General features: G+C 44.8%; 1 protein-coding gene across 6 annotated transcripts in view; it reads left to right on the top strand.

Annotated features, from left to right (window-relative positions):
* The window catches only part of CARMIL1 (capping protein regulator and myosin 1 linker 1), a 202,554-nt gene that overhangs the window by 9,498 nt on the left and 174,195 nt on the right, over positions 1 to 18,861 (top strand). For 2 of the 6 annotated variants that reach the window (XM_080579348.1, XM_080579347.1), the window contains exons 2-3: positions 5,341 to 6,507; positions 10,131 to 10,228. In XM_080579348.1, the coding sequence (XP_080435474.1) occupies positions 5,817 to 6,507; positions 10,131 to 10,228 (789 nt within the window). In that variant the 5' untranslated portion in view covers positions 5,341 to 5,816. Of the gene's footprint in view, positions 1 to 3,595; positions 6,508 to 10,130; positions 10,229 to 18,861 lie in introns of all 6 variants that reach the window. The other 4 variants (XM_080579349.1, XM_080579344.1, XM_080579345.1 and 1 more) reach the window with 3 other exon arrangements.

Genomic DNA, 18,861 nt, shown 5'->3' with positions numbered 1-18,861 from the left:
TAAGGATAATAAAGGTGGAGAGTGAAGTATAAACTTTTAAAAGGAAGAGAAAGAATCATGTTCAGTTTGAAATTTAGGTCAGAACTACTCCAGATTTATTTTTGTACAGGTTCATTTTCACCTGCTTCACTGGCCACGAAGAAAATCTATCTTCTTTTTCAGTTATTTCAGACAGTACAAATAATGCGTATGGAGCATGTTTCACCACCTTGATTCCAAGGGGTTGTTAATCTCGCAGGGTTGACGGAAACCCAATCAAGGCGTGTTGTTTGATTAAGTTGGAGTCAACAGTAAGAAAAAGGAGCTTGATGAGACACTGGAGGCATGAAGGCCTGTACTGGAGGAGAATTGGGACTTCACAAAAATGGGGCACTTTGACTTAGCGACAGATGAGCTGAGGAGCTGCAACACTCAGACCTGTTTTAAATGGATTAAAATGTTTTATTTCCATTCAAGATCTTGCTAAATGTATTCCAAGCATCACTAGTTATGCCTGATGCAGAACAGAGAAAACTATGACCCCGGTTTAGGCTCTGTGTTTAAGAATCACTTGCTTTTGCTCTCCAGTTGCACATCTGAAGTCATAAAAATTGTAACAGTTTCTAACTAAATGTGATGGGATATGCAAAGGATTAGGCTTTCACGTGAGAGCTAAGTAGCAGAAGCAGATGAGCTCTTAAGAAACAATGATCCCGGTTTTATGCAAATAGGCTTGCTAAAAGCGAATGAGGGAAGAGGAATATGGAAATAGATGATGATAATAATACAGTAGAGTAACCAGAATTATTCTGAATAGATTCCTCCTATTAAGATTTTCATGAGGCGTCAGCTGTTCTTTGTAATTCTTTTCTTAACATTACCATCAAAGTATGCCTTATCAAAATATACATCTTTGCTGCTGCATTTATAGTCACCTTATTTAAAATCAAGACAAAATACTTTTTTTTTTTTTTTGGTGTAGGGTACCAAAACAATTGTAAGAGCGTACAGCATGGCAGCCCGGAGTAAAGGGTTTGAAAAGACTCAGTCACAGATAACAACAGGAGACTACTTACAAGTGTGTCATTTCCTTTACCAAGCTAGTAATTGATGGAGGATGTACATTTTTCCCTATCGATTTTGCCACAACTGGTGAAATCAATACCAGGCATCCAATCATTCAGCAATATAAGATACCTTTATTATTTTGCAATTAGCTGGCAGCTTGTTTTCTGCCTTTTTATTTTTTTTCTAATGAACATTTCATGTCAAAATATTCCTAAATCCTGGATCATCTACAGGTTTCTGAACAGATGTGGTCAACATCCAGGACTCAAATATCACATTTAATAGTGTCACCAAACATAGGCAATGAATGTAAAGATAATTAGTGGACAAAAGAATTAAAACCAAATATCTGGAGAGAGCCCAAAACTGGAAGTGTTAAGTCATTTTTAGGCTGAGTGGAAATAAGGCTGGCATGGATTGGTAGACTTCATGAACTTGTGAGCTCACACATAATTGGATGTGACTTAATTGTACTTTCTATACTTCCATACAGTTGCAGGTTAGCTGCCTCTTGGTCTTTAAAATGCCCATAATAATTCCAGTGATTGAAAAGTAACACTTCTTTAAACAATGCTGCTCTTGGCGATGCCTGACTGGCTAGGATGGTGGCAGATGACACCGTGTGGTCCAATTTGACTGCATTCATCCAGTGCAGTATACAATACCTGTGGAGTTGCAAGGGCATAGCTGGGGACGAACCCACTCCTTTGAATTTATTCTTAGAAATGCAACTAGAAAGGCTGGATCATCTATATCTAGAGCTGTTTTCTGCCCTGTTTTTCATAGACATGAGCTTTTGCTGCACATTGCGAGGCACCTTTGCAAATCAGATTTGATCACCCGATTCCTCCTACCACGCTGCTGCTCTGCAGCAGGATGACTCCATGGTGTGACTCGAATGTCAGTCTGACACCCGCTGTCGGCAACAGAAATCTTTCCATCAGCTTCAGCAGGAATAGGATCATGCTACAGATCGCATCATAACATTGTTCACATCATGCTCCTATGGAAAAAAGATTGAGATTCATCAGTGCTAAAGCCCCAGTCCAAGTGGCAGAGAAGACAGCAGGGAGGACATTCAGCAGTTGAGACTACAAGTAGCCTACCTTATGGCAGCGTGTGCGGCTTGGCACCAGCTCACCTTGACATCTGCCTGATCTGCAGGAGAAGACAGGATTTGGGCTGAGAAGGAGGATGAGGGCAGCAGAAAGGCTGGAAAACGGGAATACAACAGAGTATGTGTCGACACAGGGTGTGAGGTGTCCTGCTAATATAGAGACCTGTGAGAGGTGGTCAGAAGTTCTTTGCAAGCTACTTCTTATAATTTATGGTTAATCTGAAACATGAAAATGCCGTTCTGAGGACATCCCCCTCCTCCCCCAATCACCACCTTTTTCTGTCTCAAATGTCTCCCTGCTCAGTGTCTTCTGATGTCCCTAGTTCTCTCCTGCTCTGTTGCTGTCAGTTAAGCGTAAGCTCTGGATGCTGCTATGCTCCCTGCAGCAGTTTAACTGGTACGTGATCCAACCCACTTTTCTCATCAGCATTTTTGTCACACCAGAAACTACAGTAGCTTGAACAATTTTTAGAGGAAAAAAATATCTACAAGCAAACCACAGATCCCATTTCTGTGGCAAGCAAGTTGGTTATCCTTTGAATGACTTATTTTAAAATGACTTCCTGGGCCTGCTCTGGTGGAAGAAAATGGAACCTCCTTCCTTTTCAGTAGGCCTGCTGCATGCACAATATGCAAATGCTACGTGACTACTGTAGTGTGATCCTAGCTAGGACACCAAGCTGTGATCATTTTCACCACTGCAGGTAATGTGAGACTAGGAGAGCCCACTGACAGACATAGCAATGATGGCTCAGGAGCAGCTCGGGATAAGAGCTGCACCTCAGGGTTACAGGAATACCACTGAGCTCAAACCCAGCTCCGTCTGCCTCAGCCACCCCAGTTTCACTTGGGAACCTCCGTTCTTCTCAGCTGTGCTGATGTGTCTCTGTCGGGGGTGGTGTGGCTTTTCCTTTAAGCTGTAGAGGAGAATCTCTGTTTGGGAGGCCCTGGGAGCCAAATGTTTTGGACCCCTGGGGAGGTGGTCCAGGCTTCTCTGCTCCGGGAGGTGGAAACATCCTTCTTTTCACAGGGCTTGCTGATGTTGCAATAGCGCCAGTATCCAGGCGTCACTACAGCTGCAGGAGCAAGAGGCAGCAGCTTGCCTGAACGACCATTTCCTGCCTCCTCTCTGGGGAATAAGGAATGGGAAACGATGCAATCTGCTGATTGAATCTGACCTTGGGGTCATTAACCCACCCAAATTTAGTCTGTACCTTCCCTCCCTTGAACCAGGTCCAGTCTTCTACGCTCCCAAAAAGGAATTATACAGTAGCCTTAGCAGTGCTACTTCATTAGCCTGTTATGCCGGTGATTAAACAACAAAACAGAACAGAAAAAACACTGCCTGCTACCATCATTCTTTTTGTTGTTTTTGTCTTTATTTTTCTGTACATATCCTGGCTTTCCTGTGCTGGCCATCTCATGTGAAAGGAAGCAGGGATGGAGGGGTGCTCGCAGTATCCAGCAGCATGCTGCAGGCAGGCAGGCCTGGAAGGAGCACATCGCTTCTGCGGCTGGTGCACACTGAGAGGCCTACAGTTGTCTGGCAGGAGCCAGGGAAGCAAGGTCCGTGCTTCAAATACTGTTTCAGAGAGAAATGAGGTAATGAAACTGCTCCTGCTTCATGTATGAGCTGTCATAGATACGAAAATGTACATTTTTGCAGAGCAAGTGAATAGTGATCGAAGAGAAGGTATCTTTTTTTTGGAAGTTTTAGTCAAACACAGGGCGTTAGACTCAATACAGCAGTAACTGCATGAAATTACATATCCTTTCTTATGCAGACCTAATAATCTGATTTTTCCCTCCTGGGTATTAGAAAAGACGTGAACTTCTGAATTCCTTATTTTTTTTGTTTTTGTTTTGTTTTTGTTTTCTGCCCAATATTCCTCAGTCGGAAGTAAGCTTGCTTATGTGCAGCAAGCAAAAAATGCAGTTTTTATGCTGAGCTATGAGGAAAGACTGTCAGGGAGGAAGAAGTCAGCAGGTATTCTGCAGAGAAAGGAAAAGGATGCAGATCCAGTGAAGAAAAGGGAACAGAGGACCATCAACAAACAGGTATAGAGCTCTCTTTCTATACACATATATGCCCAGGTAAGGTTTGACTGGCAGTGCTGTGCGTTAAAAGCACACAGCTTCTTTTACTAATATACCCTATATTTACTGTTTGTTTATTTTCTTTAAAGAATGTCCCTATTTGCTTCATGTAGTTAAACAACAAAAAGGAAAGGCAGCAATTTTGTAGCTATATCTGTAGTAATTGTATCTATGTTGGTAAAATAATCACTAAAATTATTCAGAGAGCTGGTTGTTGCTGTAGGGAATCATAAAATCGTTTCACAAGTCGCAACAATTTCAAACTGCTAGTCATATTTCTTTTGAAGACCAGGGCATGTGTAGTCCCTGAGATGCACAGAGCAACAGCACAGCATTTTACCAGGAAAATTAAGTCATCTTCTTGGATTTGTGCTGTTGCTCTCATTGAATGCATTTCAGGCGTCTTAAATAGGCATAAATGACTTTGATCTTCCAGATCCGTCACTCACTTGTAGAGTGCCTGAAATATGAGGTTTATGCAGGAATCCACCCCTTCAGGATGCAGGACGACCAATCACAGTCCTGCTGCAGTGAAAATGATCTTCTCATTGAAACTGTGCATCGCTACCAGAAGCAAGCCTAAGTATTTCCAGAGCTGTCTAGCCTCTTCCTCTCTTCTCATCCAATAAGCTTCTTTCCGTCCTTATTTTTATAGGCGCAATTAGGCAGCTCACGTGCTGTGTTTCTATAACGCGTCTGTTACACATAACAAAAATGCTCAACGGCACAGTGCAACAAGCAAAACACCGCTATTTGTGGTTTTTTCTTTGATCCTGGGGAAGGAGGCATACTTCTGGTTTCCTTCAGTCTAGCATAAGCCCAGATTCTTGCCTTTCCCCTCACAAGGCATTTGCTAAACAACCTGTAACAAGGGCATCACCTTAGAACAGGTGACATCCCTGTGGAGACAAGGTGGGGGAGTGCAGAAGAGACAGATGAGCTCTGGATCAGAGTTTATCCTTCACCAGGGTTTAAAGCGATCCGGCCTTGGCGATCTCTTTCCCAGGCAGCAGGAAACAAGGGCTGACTTGATGGTTACAACCACTCCCTTTACAACGTCGATCTTTTTTTTTTTAAAGAAACACACAAGAAGGAGAACTCCTGTGGGGCAAGGCCAGAGGGTGCATCTGCTGAAGGACGAGGACCTATTGAGGGGGGCCAGCATCGAGACCTTGAGACCTCGTTGCCGTAGGTGGTTCTGCATGGCTCCTGCGCTGAGTGATGCTGGCCGGAGAGGCCACGTCCACGGAGCACCACGTCCTGCGGGACCTCACGGTGGACGAGCGCAGGCTGCAAACATCTTCGCTTGGTGCTGTAGCCGTGTTGCAATGCTTCCTCTTGGCGCCCAGGGTTTAAGGCGACAGCCAGCACCAGCGCAGCCAAACTGTGGAAAAGGAGATGGATCACCCATGCGAGAGGCCTCCTGCGAGCCACTGCCAAGGACCGTGCAGCTCAGCCCTCGTGCCGCTGGCGCAGTTATTTATTTACCTGCGCTCAGGTCGTGCCCGGGCTGTCACCACGGCCCCCTGAGCCCCTCAGTACGGCCAAGGCCTCAATGGCGACCCCCCTCAGGCCCCAGACCCTCCCTGGAGGCAGAAGGAGGCGGAGGGCAGGGACCAGAGCGGTGCCTGGGGGCTGGAGGCCCTCGGGGGCCGCACCATGGCCGCTCTCCCCGGGGGCCGTGGATGCGGGTGGGAGCGGCGGCGGCCGGCAGGTGGCCCCCGTGGCCGCCCTCCCCTCACCCAGGGGGGCTGGGGGGGGGGCTGCATTTCCCTGCCTTCCCCTGCCCTGCCGGCCGTGGGCGCCACGGCTCCCCTTCTTGGGAGGTGCGGAGGCCGGGGGAGGGCACCCTCCCTCCATCCATCCCTCCCTCCTTCTCCATCTCCCTGCCTGCCGCGGCGGCGGCGAGGGGGAAGGAGGGCGGGCAGCCCCCGCCCGGCTCCCTCCTTCTCCTCCCTCCTTCCCTCCCTCCCTGCCTGCCAGCCTCGGGGCTGGCTTCCTCCCCGGGAAATGCCCCTCCCGGCCGATCTCTGAACATCCCCCCCCCACCTTTTCCCTCCGCCCTCGCACGGCACCCCGGCGCGGGGCCGGCCCCCCCCCCCCCCCTTCCTCCTCCTCCTCCTCCTCCTCCCCCGCCCCGCGGCTCGCATGCTCGCCCGGCCCTGCGGAGGGGCGGCCAGCCGCTGAAGCAGCCCCGCCGCCCGGCATGGCCGAGGAGAGCTCCGAGCTCCCCCGGGAGCTGATAGGTGAGGGCCGGGGCCTGCCGGGCGGGGGGCACCGGGGGGGCTCGGGGGGGGCTGCGGGCTCCCCGGGGGACGGGAGGGCCGGGGGGCGAGGCCCCGCTGCTGCCTGCGGGGGACCCGCGCCGTGGGGGGCTCCGGGGGCGCTCTGCAGCGGGGGTGCGGGGTATTGGGGGCCCTGGGGGGGTCTTGGGGTGCCCCCGGGGCACGGACACGCGTGGGGAAGGGCCGGCAGCAGCCCTGCTGTCAGCCGGGGCCGAGGCTCCGAGCTGCGCCCTGGGGGAGTTTACATGATGTGGTTTTTTTTTCCCACCTCCCACCCCACTGGGCTTGTTTAAAACTCTTTTTTTTTTTTTTGGTGTGTGCGCACGTCTGAGAGGCTATTTGTAATTAAAGTTTCATGGCTGCGTGCGGTGACCCCCCCCCTGCCCCCCCCCCCCCCCATGTTCCACGGTCTCCGCTTAAGCAACGCTGGCTGATGGCGAGGACCTCCTGAAAATGCTGTCATCGCTGCTTGGGAGCTTTCAGTAAACGGTGGTACGGGCTGCTGGCAACCGGTGTCATTTGGGGATAACAGGTCTGATGCTTTAGGATCCAGCTGCCCTGCTCAGGCCGGGCGTCCTCTGCTTTTAGATACCGGGTTGCCTGTTGAAGGGCAATACGAAGCTCTCACCTACGCTGGAATTAATTTAAAGTATTGCCTTAGTGACAGATGGAAACAGGTTTGTCATGCAGCCAGGTAGATGTTGCACTGAATACAGTTCTTACAAACATCACCTAGTTCATTTACACTGTTGCTTTGCCTTTGATTGCTTCAGGCAGTGCTTTTGCTGGGAATTAGTTTTAATGTTTATAAAATATCGGAAAAAATCTGGATGGCAAGTTGCATTTGTCACAGATTTTTTTTCCTCTATATAGAAAAAAAATGCTTTATTTTGTGCTCTTTCAACATGCAAACCATGGGGGTTACTAGCGTTAGCGTATAGCCTGGCTACTGAGAAGTGATGAGCTATGGCCAAAGCTGATTTTTTTCTTCTTTTTAATACATTTGAGATACTAATACACGATAGTAAGTGTTGTGCATCTGCACTGTACCCTACTATACCGTAGGTGGGGTGTAGTGCATGTTAAGGAGAAAGGCAAAGCTGAACATCCCAACGCATCCCATCCTCTGGTGGCTTTGGACAATTTTAAGAAATGCTCCCCCCCCCCCCCCCACCCCAATCCTGGCGCCCTGTGCCCACCCACCGCACTCTGTCAGAGCCCTCTGGGGGCTTGTGGGCCCGTTCAAGTGGGTTGGTTTGATTTCTCCCAGCGTTTTGGCATCTGCATGTTAAAATGTAACCTGATAAACAGACTTTTTGGAATAACCCTATGCTTTGGGAACAGGACGGAAGGATGTGCCTTAAACCGTAGTGATTACAGCGTGGAGATTAAACCGGGAGTGAGAATGGCAGAACTGCAGGTTTTTGTTGTTACTCACTTCCTGCATGACCTTTGCTAGGTCAGGAGGTTTGTAGTCTTAAAAAAATAAAAAAAATAAAAAAAAATCCCTATATTAATGTTGGCTTACCTGGATCTGCACCCCAAAGGTGCTGGTGTTTGAATGTAGGCACTCATAGCCACAGGTATTAAAAATGAGTGAGTACGTGAAAATTAGAGCCTTAACTTTGTGCTCCTTAATCTGACAAACTACTTTGCAAGTCTATCTGCCGCCAGTGTGTGTGGAGGAGCCCTCAGTCACACGGGAGAAACCCGTGAAGCTGAAATCTTAATTTTGTACAGAAACGTCCCCAGCCCTTTCAGGCAGGTGCAGCCATAGAGCGAGCTGGCGTCCTGGTGCCTGGCCGAGCCACAGGTCCCAGGCCTCTCCCCAGCCACGCCAGGGCTGCCGACCTGCGGTCCTTTTCATCGCTGCACCACAGGTGCCACGGTGAGGGAAGCGGGACTTGCTCCCCGGAGGAGGAAATCCCCTGCTTGCCAGAGAGGAGAAACCAAAAGGCAGAGGCTGGGGGCGGAGGTACAGGAGCAGCGACCACCACAGCACCTTTCCTTCCGCGAGGAGAGCGGGCTTTGCTTTATGAAAAGGGCTGTGTGGTCAGCTTGCTCCTCAGCTCCCACCCCGGGGCTGACAGAGCAGGACTGGGCGTTATTCGTGCAAGAGGAAGCCTTGGAAAAACAGCTCGCCTCGGGAGGGAGGACGGGGCTGGACTTTCCCCCGGGCCCTGCTTACCTGGCTGCTCGGGGAGCTGGCTGCCTGGCTCCCTACCAAGCAGTTGCCCTGGGAGCCGGGCGCGCTGGCAGCCTGCCACAGGGCTGCCGCCGCTCGGGGCGGCCTTCGCCGGGCTCGCTCGCTGCTGCCCAGGAGCTTTTGTTTCCTGAGAGGAAAATTGAAATTCCTGGGGAAAAAAAATAAAAAAAAAAAAATCCGATTTTGCAGAAGGAACGCTTTCTGGCGGAGAGTCGCGCTGACCGGGCGTATTTGTGACCCGCGCGCCCTTCTGCCTTGCAGGCAGAGCTCCTAGGCTGGAGAAATGATGCGTTGCCTGAACGAACGCGTTCAGGCGAACAGATGAAAATTGTATGGAAAAAGTAGTATTCTGTAATTAAAAGCCTTACGAAGAGCCTATTATCTTCGGTTTTAGCCTTTAAACTTTAGTCTGCACAAGGGCGAAGTGTGTGCGTCTGGGGAGGGTGGAGACTTGCCATTTAAAGGTTCCAGTAGTGGTGCGGGAAATAGGTTAATGTGTTTAAAAGATTTCTTCCTCAGCCCTTGTCTGGGAGGGCTGGGGAGCAAAATGTGCGGAAGGTGCCAAATTGGCTCATCCAGATGAGTTCCTCTGTTTATCTACCGCTTACATCAGTTGTATAAGCTTTCTGACACGATTCCATGTGTATACGTTCCCTTCAGGACAGGGTTCAAGCCTTTAGGGAAAAGGCTGGTTCATTTGGTGCTTGGCAGAGACTGTCTATGTGTGTGTATGCCTGTACATAGAAAAAAAATTATGGCAATTAATGCAACTTTGGCACTGTGAGGTGACTACAGTGACTTGGGCTGAGACGAGCACTGCCTTCCACAGCATCCGCTGCATAGCTGTCAGGTGTTAGTGGCTGGAAGTCTGAGCGGTTGGCTTTGCATCTTGAATGTGCAAGTACAAAATGTGTAAACTCTAGGTTTATCCATCATCCCCCTTCTCCCAGTAGCAATAAAAGGTGAGCATCTTTGCAGTACAAGGAGTTAATTGGCTTTAGTAAGCTTTTCAGGTACGAATAATAGCAAGTGAGGAATTCGCTCTCTTCCTTGAGCAGAGCTAAGCGGTGCTGGGGCTTGTCTTGAGAATGCTTTTGATGTGTAACTAGCACTGGAAAGAAATATAAGATTATGTTTAGAATGCTGGCATATGAAAACTCTAACCCCACCGTAACAGAAGTAAATTATTGTGTGGATGGTGTACTTCTTACAAAAGTTGTGTTCGTTGGTGTTTAGTACTGTTATGCGTGCATGAGACTTCTGTGAGTGCAAGCAGTTGAGCAGCATAGCTGTGAGTCTTCCTGAAAACAGGACTATGGTGTTTCCTTCTCATGTTGACGCTAAAAGTATTTAATCAAGGTGTTTTCTTTTATTTCAGAAAGTGTCAGGGATGTTATTGGGAGGAAAATCAAAATTTCGGTCAAGAAGAAGGTAAAGCTGGAAACAAAGGGAGATAAAGTGGAGAACAAAATATTGGTGAGTACAGTAGACTGAGTGATTCAATTTGTGGAGGAAAAGCCAATATCTTTTCAGAAGGCATCAATTCTCCTCTTGAAAGATTCTTTGAACTTTCGTTGTACCATAAGTTTCGCATACCACTTACTTTCTTACTTTCTTGCTAGCCTGCATAGCAAGTTGGTTTGTGGTATGCACGTGTATGCACACATGTTGATCACTGAGTTATTCTTCAGGGTTTAGGGTATGGTGTTGTGGATTGATGCTAAGACTAGTTATTATTAGAACCTGTTCTACAATGATTTGCTGCCTTTGCTGGTGAGGTTTCCCGTCTACATCAATAGGAATTTTGAGTGGACAAGAAATGCAAAATGAAGCACGTAGAATTATTTATCTTTTGAGAATCTCTCGAAGCTGTTACATGGTGAAGAATAATTGTAAAGCTGTTGTGCTTTTTAAACTCAAATGACTATTTGTACTTTTTAGTATTCTCTGAGTCATTATCTGCATTTTAAAAGAAATGCTTACTGTGTGGGATCTTCCATTGTCATTCCTGAAACTGTAGTGGGGGAAAGTGTCAAATTAATCTCACTGAAGTATGCTTTCCTGTTTTCTCAAGAATAGTTTTGCTGGCCTCTTTTGATAAGACGAGAGCTGCAGTAATGAGCTGGTATGCGTGCATACTGTCTTGAATACTTGGGTATGCAAAAAGAGATGGAACTTCATTTCTTCTTTCCTTTGATACTTCTCTATCAGGAGAATAACAAATGCAAATAACTACAATGCTGCTATAATATTTTGCAAGATGTTTGAAATTTGGTGCTTTGTATCAATAAGAATGCTATTGTACGTTTGAAAGTTTCATCGCCAAGACTTTGTTTGATATTTTAGGTACCTTCCCCATGTCAATATGCTGTTTTCTTGTTAAAACACACAACTGATTAATCAGTTCTGAATTATCTTCAAAAAGTGCATGTTGCTTATCCTAGGGCAGTAAGACTGTAGATAATGGTCTATCTTTCCGTGAGAGCAGCTACTTATGGAATTTGAAACATTTTCTGCGTAATATCTACCTGTTTTATTTATAGCTCCTGGGTTAACAGTTTATTTCTGTACTGGAAATAGGTCGAGCATTTGAATGTTGATTGATCATCTCTATTTATTTGAAAGCCACGTGTAGAGGGAAGGCTGACAGTTTCACTGAAGCAGTAACACTTGATTGACTTTTGGCTTATCCCGAATCATTACTGATATCAATAGAGAAATACACTGTGGAAATACTGTAGTACTGTTCCAATCTGATGGGACCAAAAGAATGTCAAGCTCTGAATCCACAGTGAAGCTTCTGAGGGATGTACTGCTCAGCAGTAAAATGCCTAAAAGTGACGACTCAGATCATTTTTCTCAGTCATCTCCTAAGCTCTCAGGTGGCAGACTTTAACCTTTGATGGCTGGAAAGGTACTGAAAGGGAAGAAACCTCTTTAAGGGGTTCACAAGTTTTTTGAGCGGTTCTTGTGTGCTTGCATGCTGCCTCCAGTGTACAGGATAAGTCTTGCGAGAATATGAAGGGGGTTGTTGTCCAGTAGAACCATTTGTTCGTTGATATAACCATGCAGAAGACTTGTGTTGCAAGGAAAAAGAGAGTGCTTTCATGGTTAGGGAAATTGACGGTTGACTGCTGGGGTTGGATTTCATGTTTTCTTCTGCTACAGAGTCCCTGTGTGAAGCTATACAAATCACTGATGTAATTTTTATTTTTTTTACAGTGTTTCTTTGACTGCATGCGTGCATCTTTATTTTATGTGATTTTCTTTGCAGAAGTGCTGAGTGTTCTCTGTAGTGGCTGAGGCCAGTAGAGGCCATGGTTTCTTTTGAGAACAGAGTTCTCTGAGATGCGGAGCACTCTGAAAAAATGACACCAGTGACACCTTAAGTTGGGTACCTCAAATTAGTGGAGACTTTTAGGCCTTACTGTGTCTACAGACTGTCATTCCTTGCCTGTGACACAGAGGAGATAGACCCTCCTCTCCTCAAAAGTTTCTTAAAATAAATAACCTTAATTCAAAAATATGTGGGTGCTTAATGCTAAACACCACTGGAAAGCACCTAACAAAGTTAAGAGATTTGTAATCCAACCTAGGATTTAGCAGTACTCAGCAAATAATGCATATGGCCTGCGTTATTCAGCAGGTAAAAGTGACTACTGAATGCTGTGCCTTGACCGAGCATGCAAACTGAATGCTGAATAAAGTGTTGGCAGCAAAAGCACTTCCATGATTAAATACTATATCCTTAAGTGCATGCACCACAAGGCTCAAATGTGATTCCATGGCCAACCTTCGTGCCAGTACTGCTTGATACCTGGGAGCTTACTTCTGAATTGTTAATATTCTTCTGAGCACGGCCTCTGGAGTTCACGTGTAGCAATTAATTGTTTTAAGATTTAGATTTAAATTGTATTAGTAGCTGTGTGTTTACAAGCAAATCAGTTAGCATGCATTGGGTCCAGCACTTACTAAGCAGAAAATGCCAGTTGTTCTTGGTCTAGCTAACCCCAGCACTGTTTTGGAATGTACTCAAGACTTTAGAAGAGGTTGATCGTAGAGGTTGAGCCATCTCTCATCCTTTCTTCCTAGGAAACTCCAGCAAAATCACTGACACTTTGAGATTATTTAAAAATTGCTGCTTTTTGCAGGTACCTGTAAAAACACTTGACCTCTGGCCCTGTTGTTCATGGTGTATTCGAGATGCAAAGTTGTAGAATATGGATATAACCATCCAGTCAAGTCACTCTACTCTAGCAAATTCCTCTGATCAGTAAGATGGAAATTTCTCTAAAGAGAAAAGTGCAAAAAGAAAATTGATGTTGTTTAAAATGAGTTTCCTATGTTAAGACAGTGACGTTGGTGGATAAAGTCCATGCATGCCTTAAGGTAGCTTTGGGATCTCAGCTTTGGGTGTCAGAGTCTGGAATTTTATGACTTGGGAGTTTTGAAGTAAGACAGATTTATCACTGCACAACAAGCTTGCTGCCTCAGTAATCTCAATGTGCAGTTATTTACTTTTCCAGTTAGTCATAATGATACAAACCAATAAACATGGCGGGCGGCTTAACTGACTCTGATCTGCGGCGTTGTGTCTGGCCACAGGTGTGCAGGCCGCAAACTGGAGTCCAACGCTGAAAAGTCAATAACCGACTTGAAAAACCAACAACCACCTTGAATGGGCTTCAGATCAGTCCTCAAGCAATTAGGGTGAAGCCCCAGCCCTCTACAAGTCTTCTTTATATTGCTCTCGTAGAGCAAAGCTGCCCTGAGGGAGGATCAGGAAATAACCTGTGCGGCCCTGTGTGTAAGGCCGAGCACTGTTGCAAGGGCAGCCATCGCTTCTTCTGGGTCAATAGGGTTCTTGCAAAGTAGGCTTTATAGGTTAAAATCAATAACGTCTTGTAATCAGGTTGATGATTGCTTTGGTTTTGTGGGATTTTTTTTTCCTTTTGTTTAAACATGGTTTCTCTGAGAACAAAGCTTAAGGCTCATGTTGAGTGGCTACTGTGTTTCTCCTCACACTGACAACTTCTGGGCATCGTGGCTGGTTTCAACCAAAGCTGGTGGGTGTGTAGAGGTCTAAGTTGTGGTGATAATACTATGGGTTTTGTGGAAAAAAGCAGTCAGAAAAAGAAGAGAAACTTCACACTTATTTACCCTGAGGGCCCCATGTTTTGGCACCCTAAGGGATCTCGCAGAGTGCCCTGTCCATAAGAAGAAAATTCAGTGTTTTGTTGTTTTTTAAATCCAGAGACTTTGGTGTTTATCGGATTATCACCCACAGACAAACCCTGGTAGGAAATGGGGCTTCTTAATTTCACTGTTCGTGGTGCTACTCTTTTCCCCCTCAAAACCAAAGGTATCTGTATAGTGTTTTGCTGGATATGTCCCTTTGCAGTTTGTTCCTGTCACATTTACTGTAAGTAATAGCAATCATTGAGAAGCTGAACTTGTAAGATAAAGGCAGTATGTTAAATACATCTGATCAGCTCATTATAAAATGCTTACATTTTTAGGAGGGATTCATAACAGGTAAAAATTCCAGGGTCCCTTTTACTTTTTCTTTCTTTACTATTAATAAAATGGAACAATTGTAGCATAGTTTCATTTTAGATCTGTTTTCCTTTCCAAAATAAAATTATTTTAGGTATTAAAGATGAAGAAAATATTGGCATTTCATACATACTGCAAATGACCATGCTCCCCATATGGCTGATCTGTTGTATATGTGCTTGCGTGTGGTTTTTTTTTCTTCTTTTTTTCAGTGTTTTCCTAACCTTAAGGTCAGAGTAGTGTGATGTGATGTAGTTACCAAGAGCACTTTATTAGGAAATCCCATTGAGGAGTCTCAGTTACGCTGCTGCCCCAGGTCATTTACATTCTCCTTGTTAAAATATCACAGTGCTACTTCTGGAACTATGACAGTTGCCTTGGCAGGTGGCTCTCCTTGAAATGTTCTGTATGCCCAACATGGATTTACTGACAATAATTTGTATGCCCTTGTCACTTTCTTTGGGGCATATGTTGGCATGGACTTCTAAAGCAAAATTTCTAGTTGAATCCTGTCAAATAGGTTTATATTTATTGTGTGCACAGGACCTAAGATTTCATGTTCTTCTTCTAAAGAGTCACTGGTACAGAGTGAAATTCTATTAAAAAGATGTACCTGTATTTACTTTTAAAGGAGCAATTACGGGCATCTTGTGCACCGTCCGTGTGGCTGCTTGAACAACTTGGCTGACTTTACTAAAGTAGCTGATAAAACCTGAACAGGCACAGCCGCCCGTACAAGCTATAAGGATAGCAATCTCTGCGTGGAGGCAGTAATGTTTTGCACTGCCAAAACTATTTTGGGATGAAAAGCTCTGGCGTTTGTTTCCCATTGCTCATCTTTTTGTCTTGATCCATCAATGATAATTTATTTGAACAGAGATTTGATATCTGTCTAGGTGTATTGCCTTTAAAATATTCACTCATATTAAATCACTAAGAGCATGAAGCTTACAGGGTTGTCCAAGGTTAGTTTTACATAAAATGTGTGCGATCTCGCATGTTACATCATGACAGCTGGTGTGTGATAATGATCTTAAATATGGACATTCTTGAAGAATAATGGTGTTTCCTCTTCTGTGCCTGGAACACTGAGTGTTATGGCATATCTTAAGTGTGTTTTTATGAAGATGACATGAAGTAGGTGTTGGTACATCCCTTATGTCAGAAAATCTAAATAAAATGAGGTAGAATAATCAAAAATACATGAAAATATATTTTAATCAATTTATAAGGGGCTTCTTCAAAAGCAGTTGAATTGTCTTCAATTCAAAAGATTGCTACAGAAAACTGAAATAATAAGAGTAAAGTTCTCTGGAAAGTGAACTTAGTAATCCAGTTGTATTATTATGCAGTTTATTTATTAATGCAGTTAATAAATATACATTTGTTAATGCATTTGTACATAATCCCAAAAAAGGAAATATTTTAAAAAATAATAATTTCTGTCTAAGTTTTAAATAAATCTATGTATACGTGGTACACTGATCTGCAATGACCCTTTTTAACCTTTGGGAGGTTTTACAAATGTAACATTCTCATGCTGTGATAGTGCGTGCAAATGTTAAAATCATCTTTCTTGAGATGTTTCCACTTGCAGGAACAGAAATTGATCAGTAAATGCAATTAACCAAGTGGAGAGGAATGCTGACTTTTGCTTTGGGTTGGTGAGGCTGGGAATTGCATTTATCTCCTCAGTCTCTGTTTCCAATTTTGTTCTCCCTCCTCACCTTCCTTATTTCTAGCCTCTCCCTCACTGAAAACAGCCACTGCAGGTGGAACAGTGTGTCTTGTGTTTAAATCAGTGTTGACACACTTGTATAGCTTTTTAGTATAGTAACAATACGAATAAAATGTGAGGCAGTGCTTGGACATTCTGCTCCTTTCCCTCAGGTCTGTCTGCCTTAAGGGTAAGGTGCAATCTACTCTTTTAATTAAATTGGCCTTTGACCAAACTGAAACAGTCCTTTTTCTTTGGCTACCCAAGCGAAAATGTGGATTTCTACAGTCCTGGCACTTCTGTGTCCTTCTGAGTGCAGCTCTGCCTAGAGTTGTATGCTTTCTTTGACACTGGTTCAAGCATAGATTTCTTGCACATTGAGGGTATAGTGTATTCTTATATTCCCTGTAGCACGCACTTTGGGAGGATAGTGTTACGACTGTATCAGAAGAGCAGCTTGCTTGCACTCATCGTCTTTAATGCTGGACAACTGGTACATAGAGGGAAAGGTAAGAAAAGGTGACTCAGCTTCCACTGCCCAGAAAGCAGCTGCCTTTGTTCTGTCTCAGGTACTTTGTGCTCACCTGCATGCGCATGCCCTTATCTGTGTCCTGGAAGAAGGATCGCCTCACTTTCAGCGGCTTCTGGTTTTCAGTTCACAGCTCTACCAGCTGTCAGGAAAATAGGAGTGGTGGGAAGCAGGACTCCACTATGGCTCTGAATGGTTCATAGGATCTCTTCTTCTATCAATTTTTCATAATCCAATAAACCAATGTGATTTTTAAACCATCATACTCTTTCTACTTCTTTTACTGAATATATAATGTACCAAAGTGGTTTGCTAATGTACTTTTGTTTCTAGAGTGCCTGACTCCCTGCCACCATTATTTATGAAATGGAATCTTTCTAAGCAAGGATTTGCATTGAAATCTGTGCATAAAAGTGGCAGAAGAGTGAATATTACACATAATTTCCAAAAAGCTGGAAATGAAAAAATAGAAAATGAGCGTTAGGGTCAACTTCTTGTCTCTGTCACTCTTCTCTACTGATGGCTGCTTTTTCAAGAAAGAAAAGCCTTGGAAGGGAACAGAATGTATGTTATTAGATGGGCCAATACAAATGCAAAAAGCTTGTCTGTGGTGTGTGTGTGTATTTTTAAATACTTCATGGCTTGTTTAGTCTGCCTGGAGATACTTACTCAAAGAAAAATGCATCTTGCACATGGAATGTGGTTCATTTTACTCCAGGCGGAGTGGAGGAGGATGCAGTAAACTTGAAAAAGGCTAGAAAGACTGCTAGTTGAAAAGCTAGTGCACCACGTGGTTAAAAATACTTCTTGGTGGTCTGAGCCTCTCCCTTCAACCATTGTTGTGGTGGAAGAATTGGTGAACATCACCAATTTTTCTGATTATTAAAATATTTACTTTGGATCACCCACAGTTCTGCTTTTTTTTTTTTTTTTTTTTTTTTTTTTGTCCTCGTGGTGATGGTAATTTAATTCTGTGTAAAGTAATTACGGGCCCAGGATGTAAAATTATTTGTTAAATATAATTGCTACTAAATGCGCTCCGTATTGCTGCCGCGGTCCCCAAGCTGATTTTTGCCCTTTCTAATCGCTCTCCATAACACCCACTCTGCCATAACGTGTGAGTGGTATCTTTTGGTTAATGATAGGTTCCTTAATTCGAACTGTTAAGATGACAAGCTATTGCTATGAAAATTTAATTACAAAAGCTAGGGCCTGATAACCCAGCACTCCTGAAATAGGCTTAACAAAATTAATTGGCCTGCTCAGGTTTGGGAAGCCAGGGTAGCAGAATAAGGTCCACATATCTGCAGGGTGGGATTTTAACGTTAGCGAATGAAGCAAGTTTCTGCTGGTTGGTGCAAAACAAGGATAAAAGGTCACAGCCTGCAGGATGGAAACCGAAAGCAAGTGAGGAACAGCTCTTCCTTGGATGGGTCATACTTCTGGGTCTTAGAATCACAGAATCATTAAGGTTGGAAGAGACCTCCAAGACCATCTGGTCCAACCATCCCCCTACCACCAATGTCACCCACTAAACCATGTCCCCAAGCACCACGTCCAACCTTTCCTTGAACACCCCCAGGGATGGTGACTCCACCACCTCCCTGGGCAACCCGTCCCAATGCCTGACTGCTCTTTCTGAGAAGAAATGTCTCCTCACTTCCAACCTGAACCTCCCCTGGTGTCTTCTCTGCATAGTGACTTTTGTAAAAAATTGAAAACTCTGTACTGGATGTTCTGCAGCTTATTCCTTGGGCTGACACGTGACATTTGTGTCCCTGCATATATTAGAAGGCCTGCGTGACAGGAGGGTATGCATACGGGGATGGAAAAAAACAGCATAAAGGCTGGACCTGGGCCTGCTTTCTCTTTAGAAGTTCTGTCCTGCATTGTTTTTTTTGTTTTGTTTTGTTTTGTTTTGTTTTCCCCAGAGGTGTCTGTGCTTTTCTTTTTAGATAGGTCAATAACTGCATTTAACTTTTTCCCCTTTGTGCATTTAGCACAGTGGTTAGCACCAGGCAGCCTGCAAGGGTGTTTAGGGTCGCTGAAAGGTCTCTAAGAGCTGCTGCTTAAGAGGTTGAGGTCACCTGGAGCAAGCCATTTCCATGTCATGCTCCTGAATGCCTGGAAGGAGCATGCCAGAGGCAGATATACATGAAATACGCAGTTCAGGTGTGTACCTCTTCCTCTAAACGCATCCTCAGATCTCTGATTGAACAGCATCCCACGCTTGTGCGTAACATTTTGCCAATCCACTGCTTCTGTAGTGCTTCATGAAACGTTGTGGATTTGAGCTCAGCTATCAAT

This window comes from Anser brachyrhynchus, assembly GCF_964034855.1.
Source record: "Anser brachyrhynchus genome assembly, chromosome: 2".
Classification (NCBI taxonomy): Eukaryota; Metazoa; Chordata; class Aves; order Anseriformes; family Anatidae; genus Anser; species Anser brachyrhynchus.
This window is presented reverse-complemented; position numbering and strand designations above follow the sequence as displayed.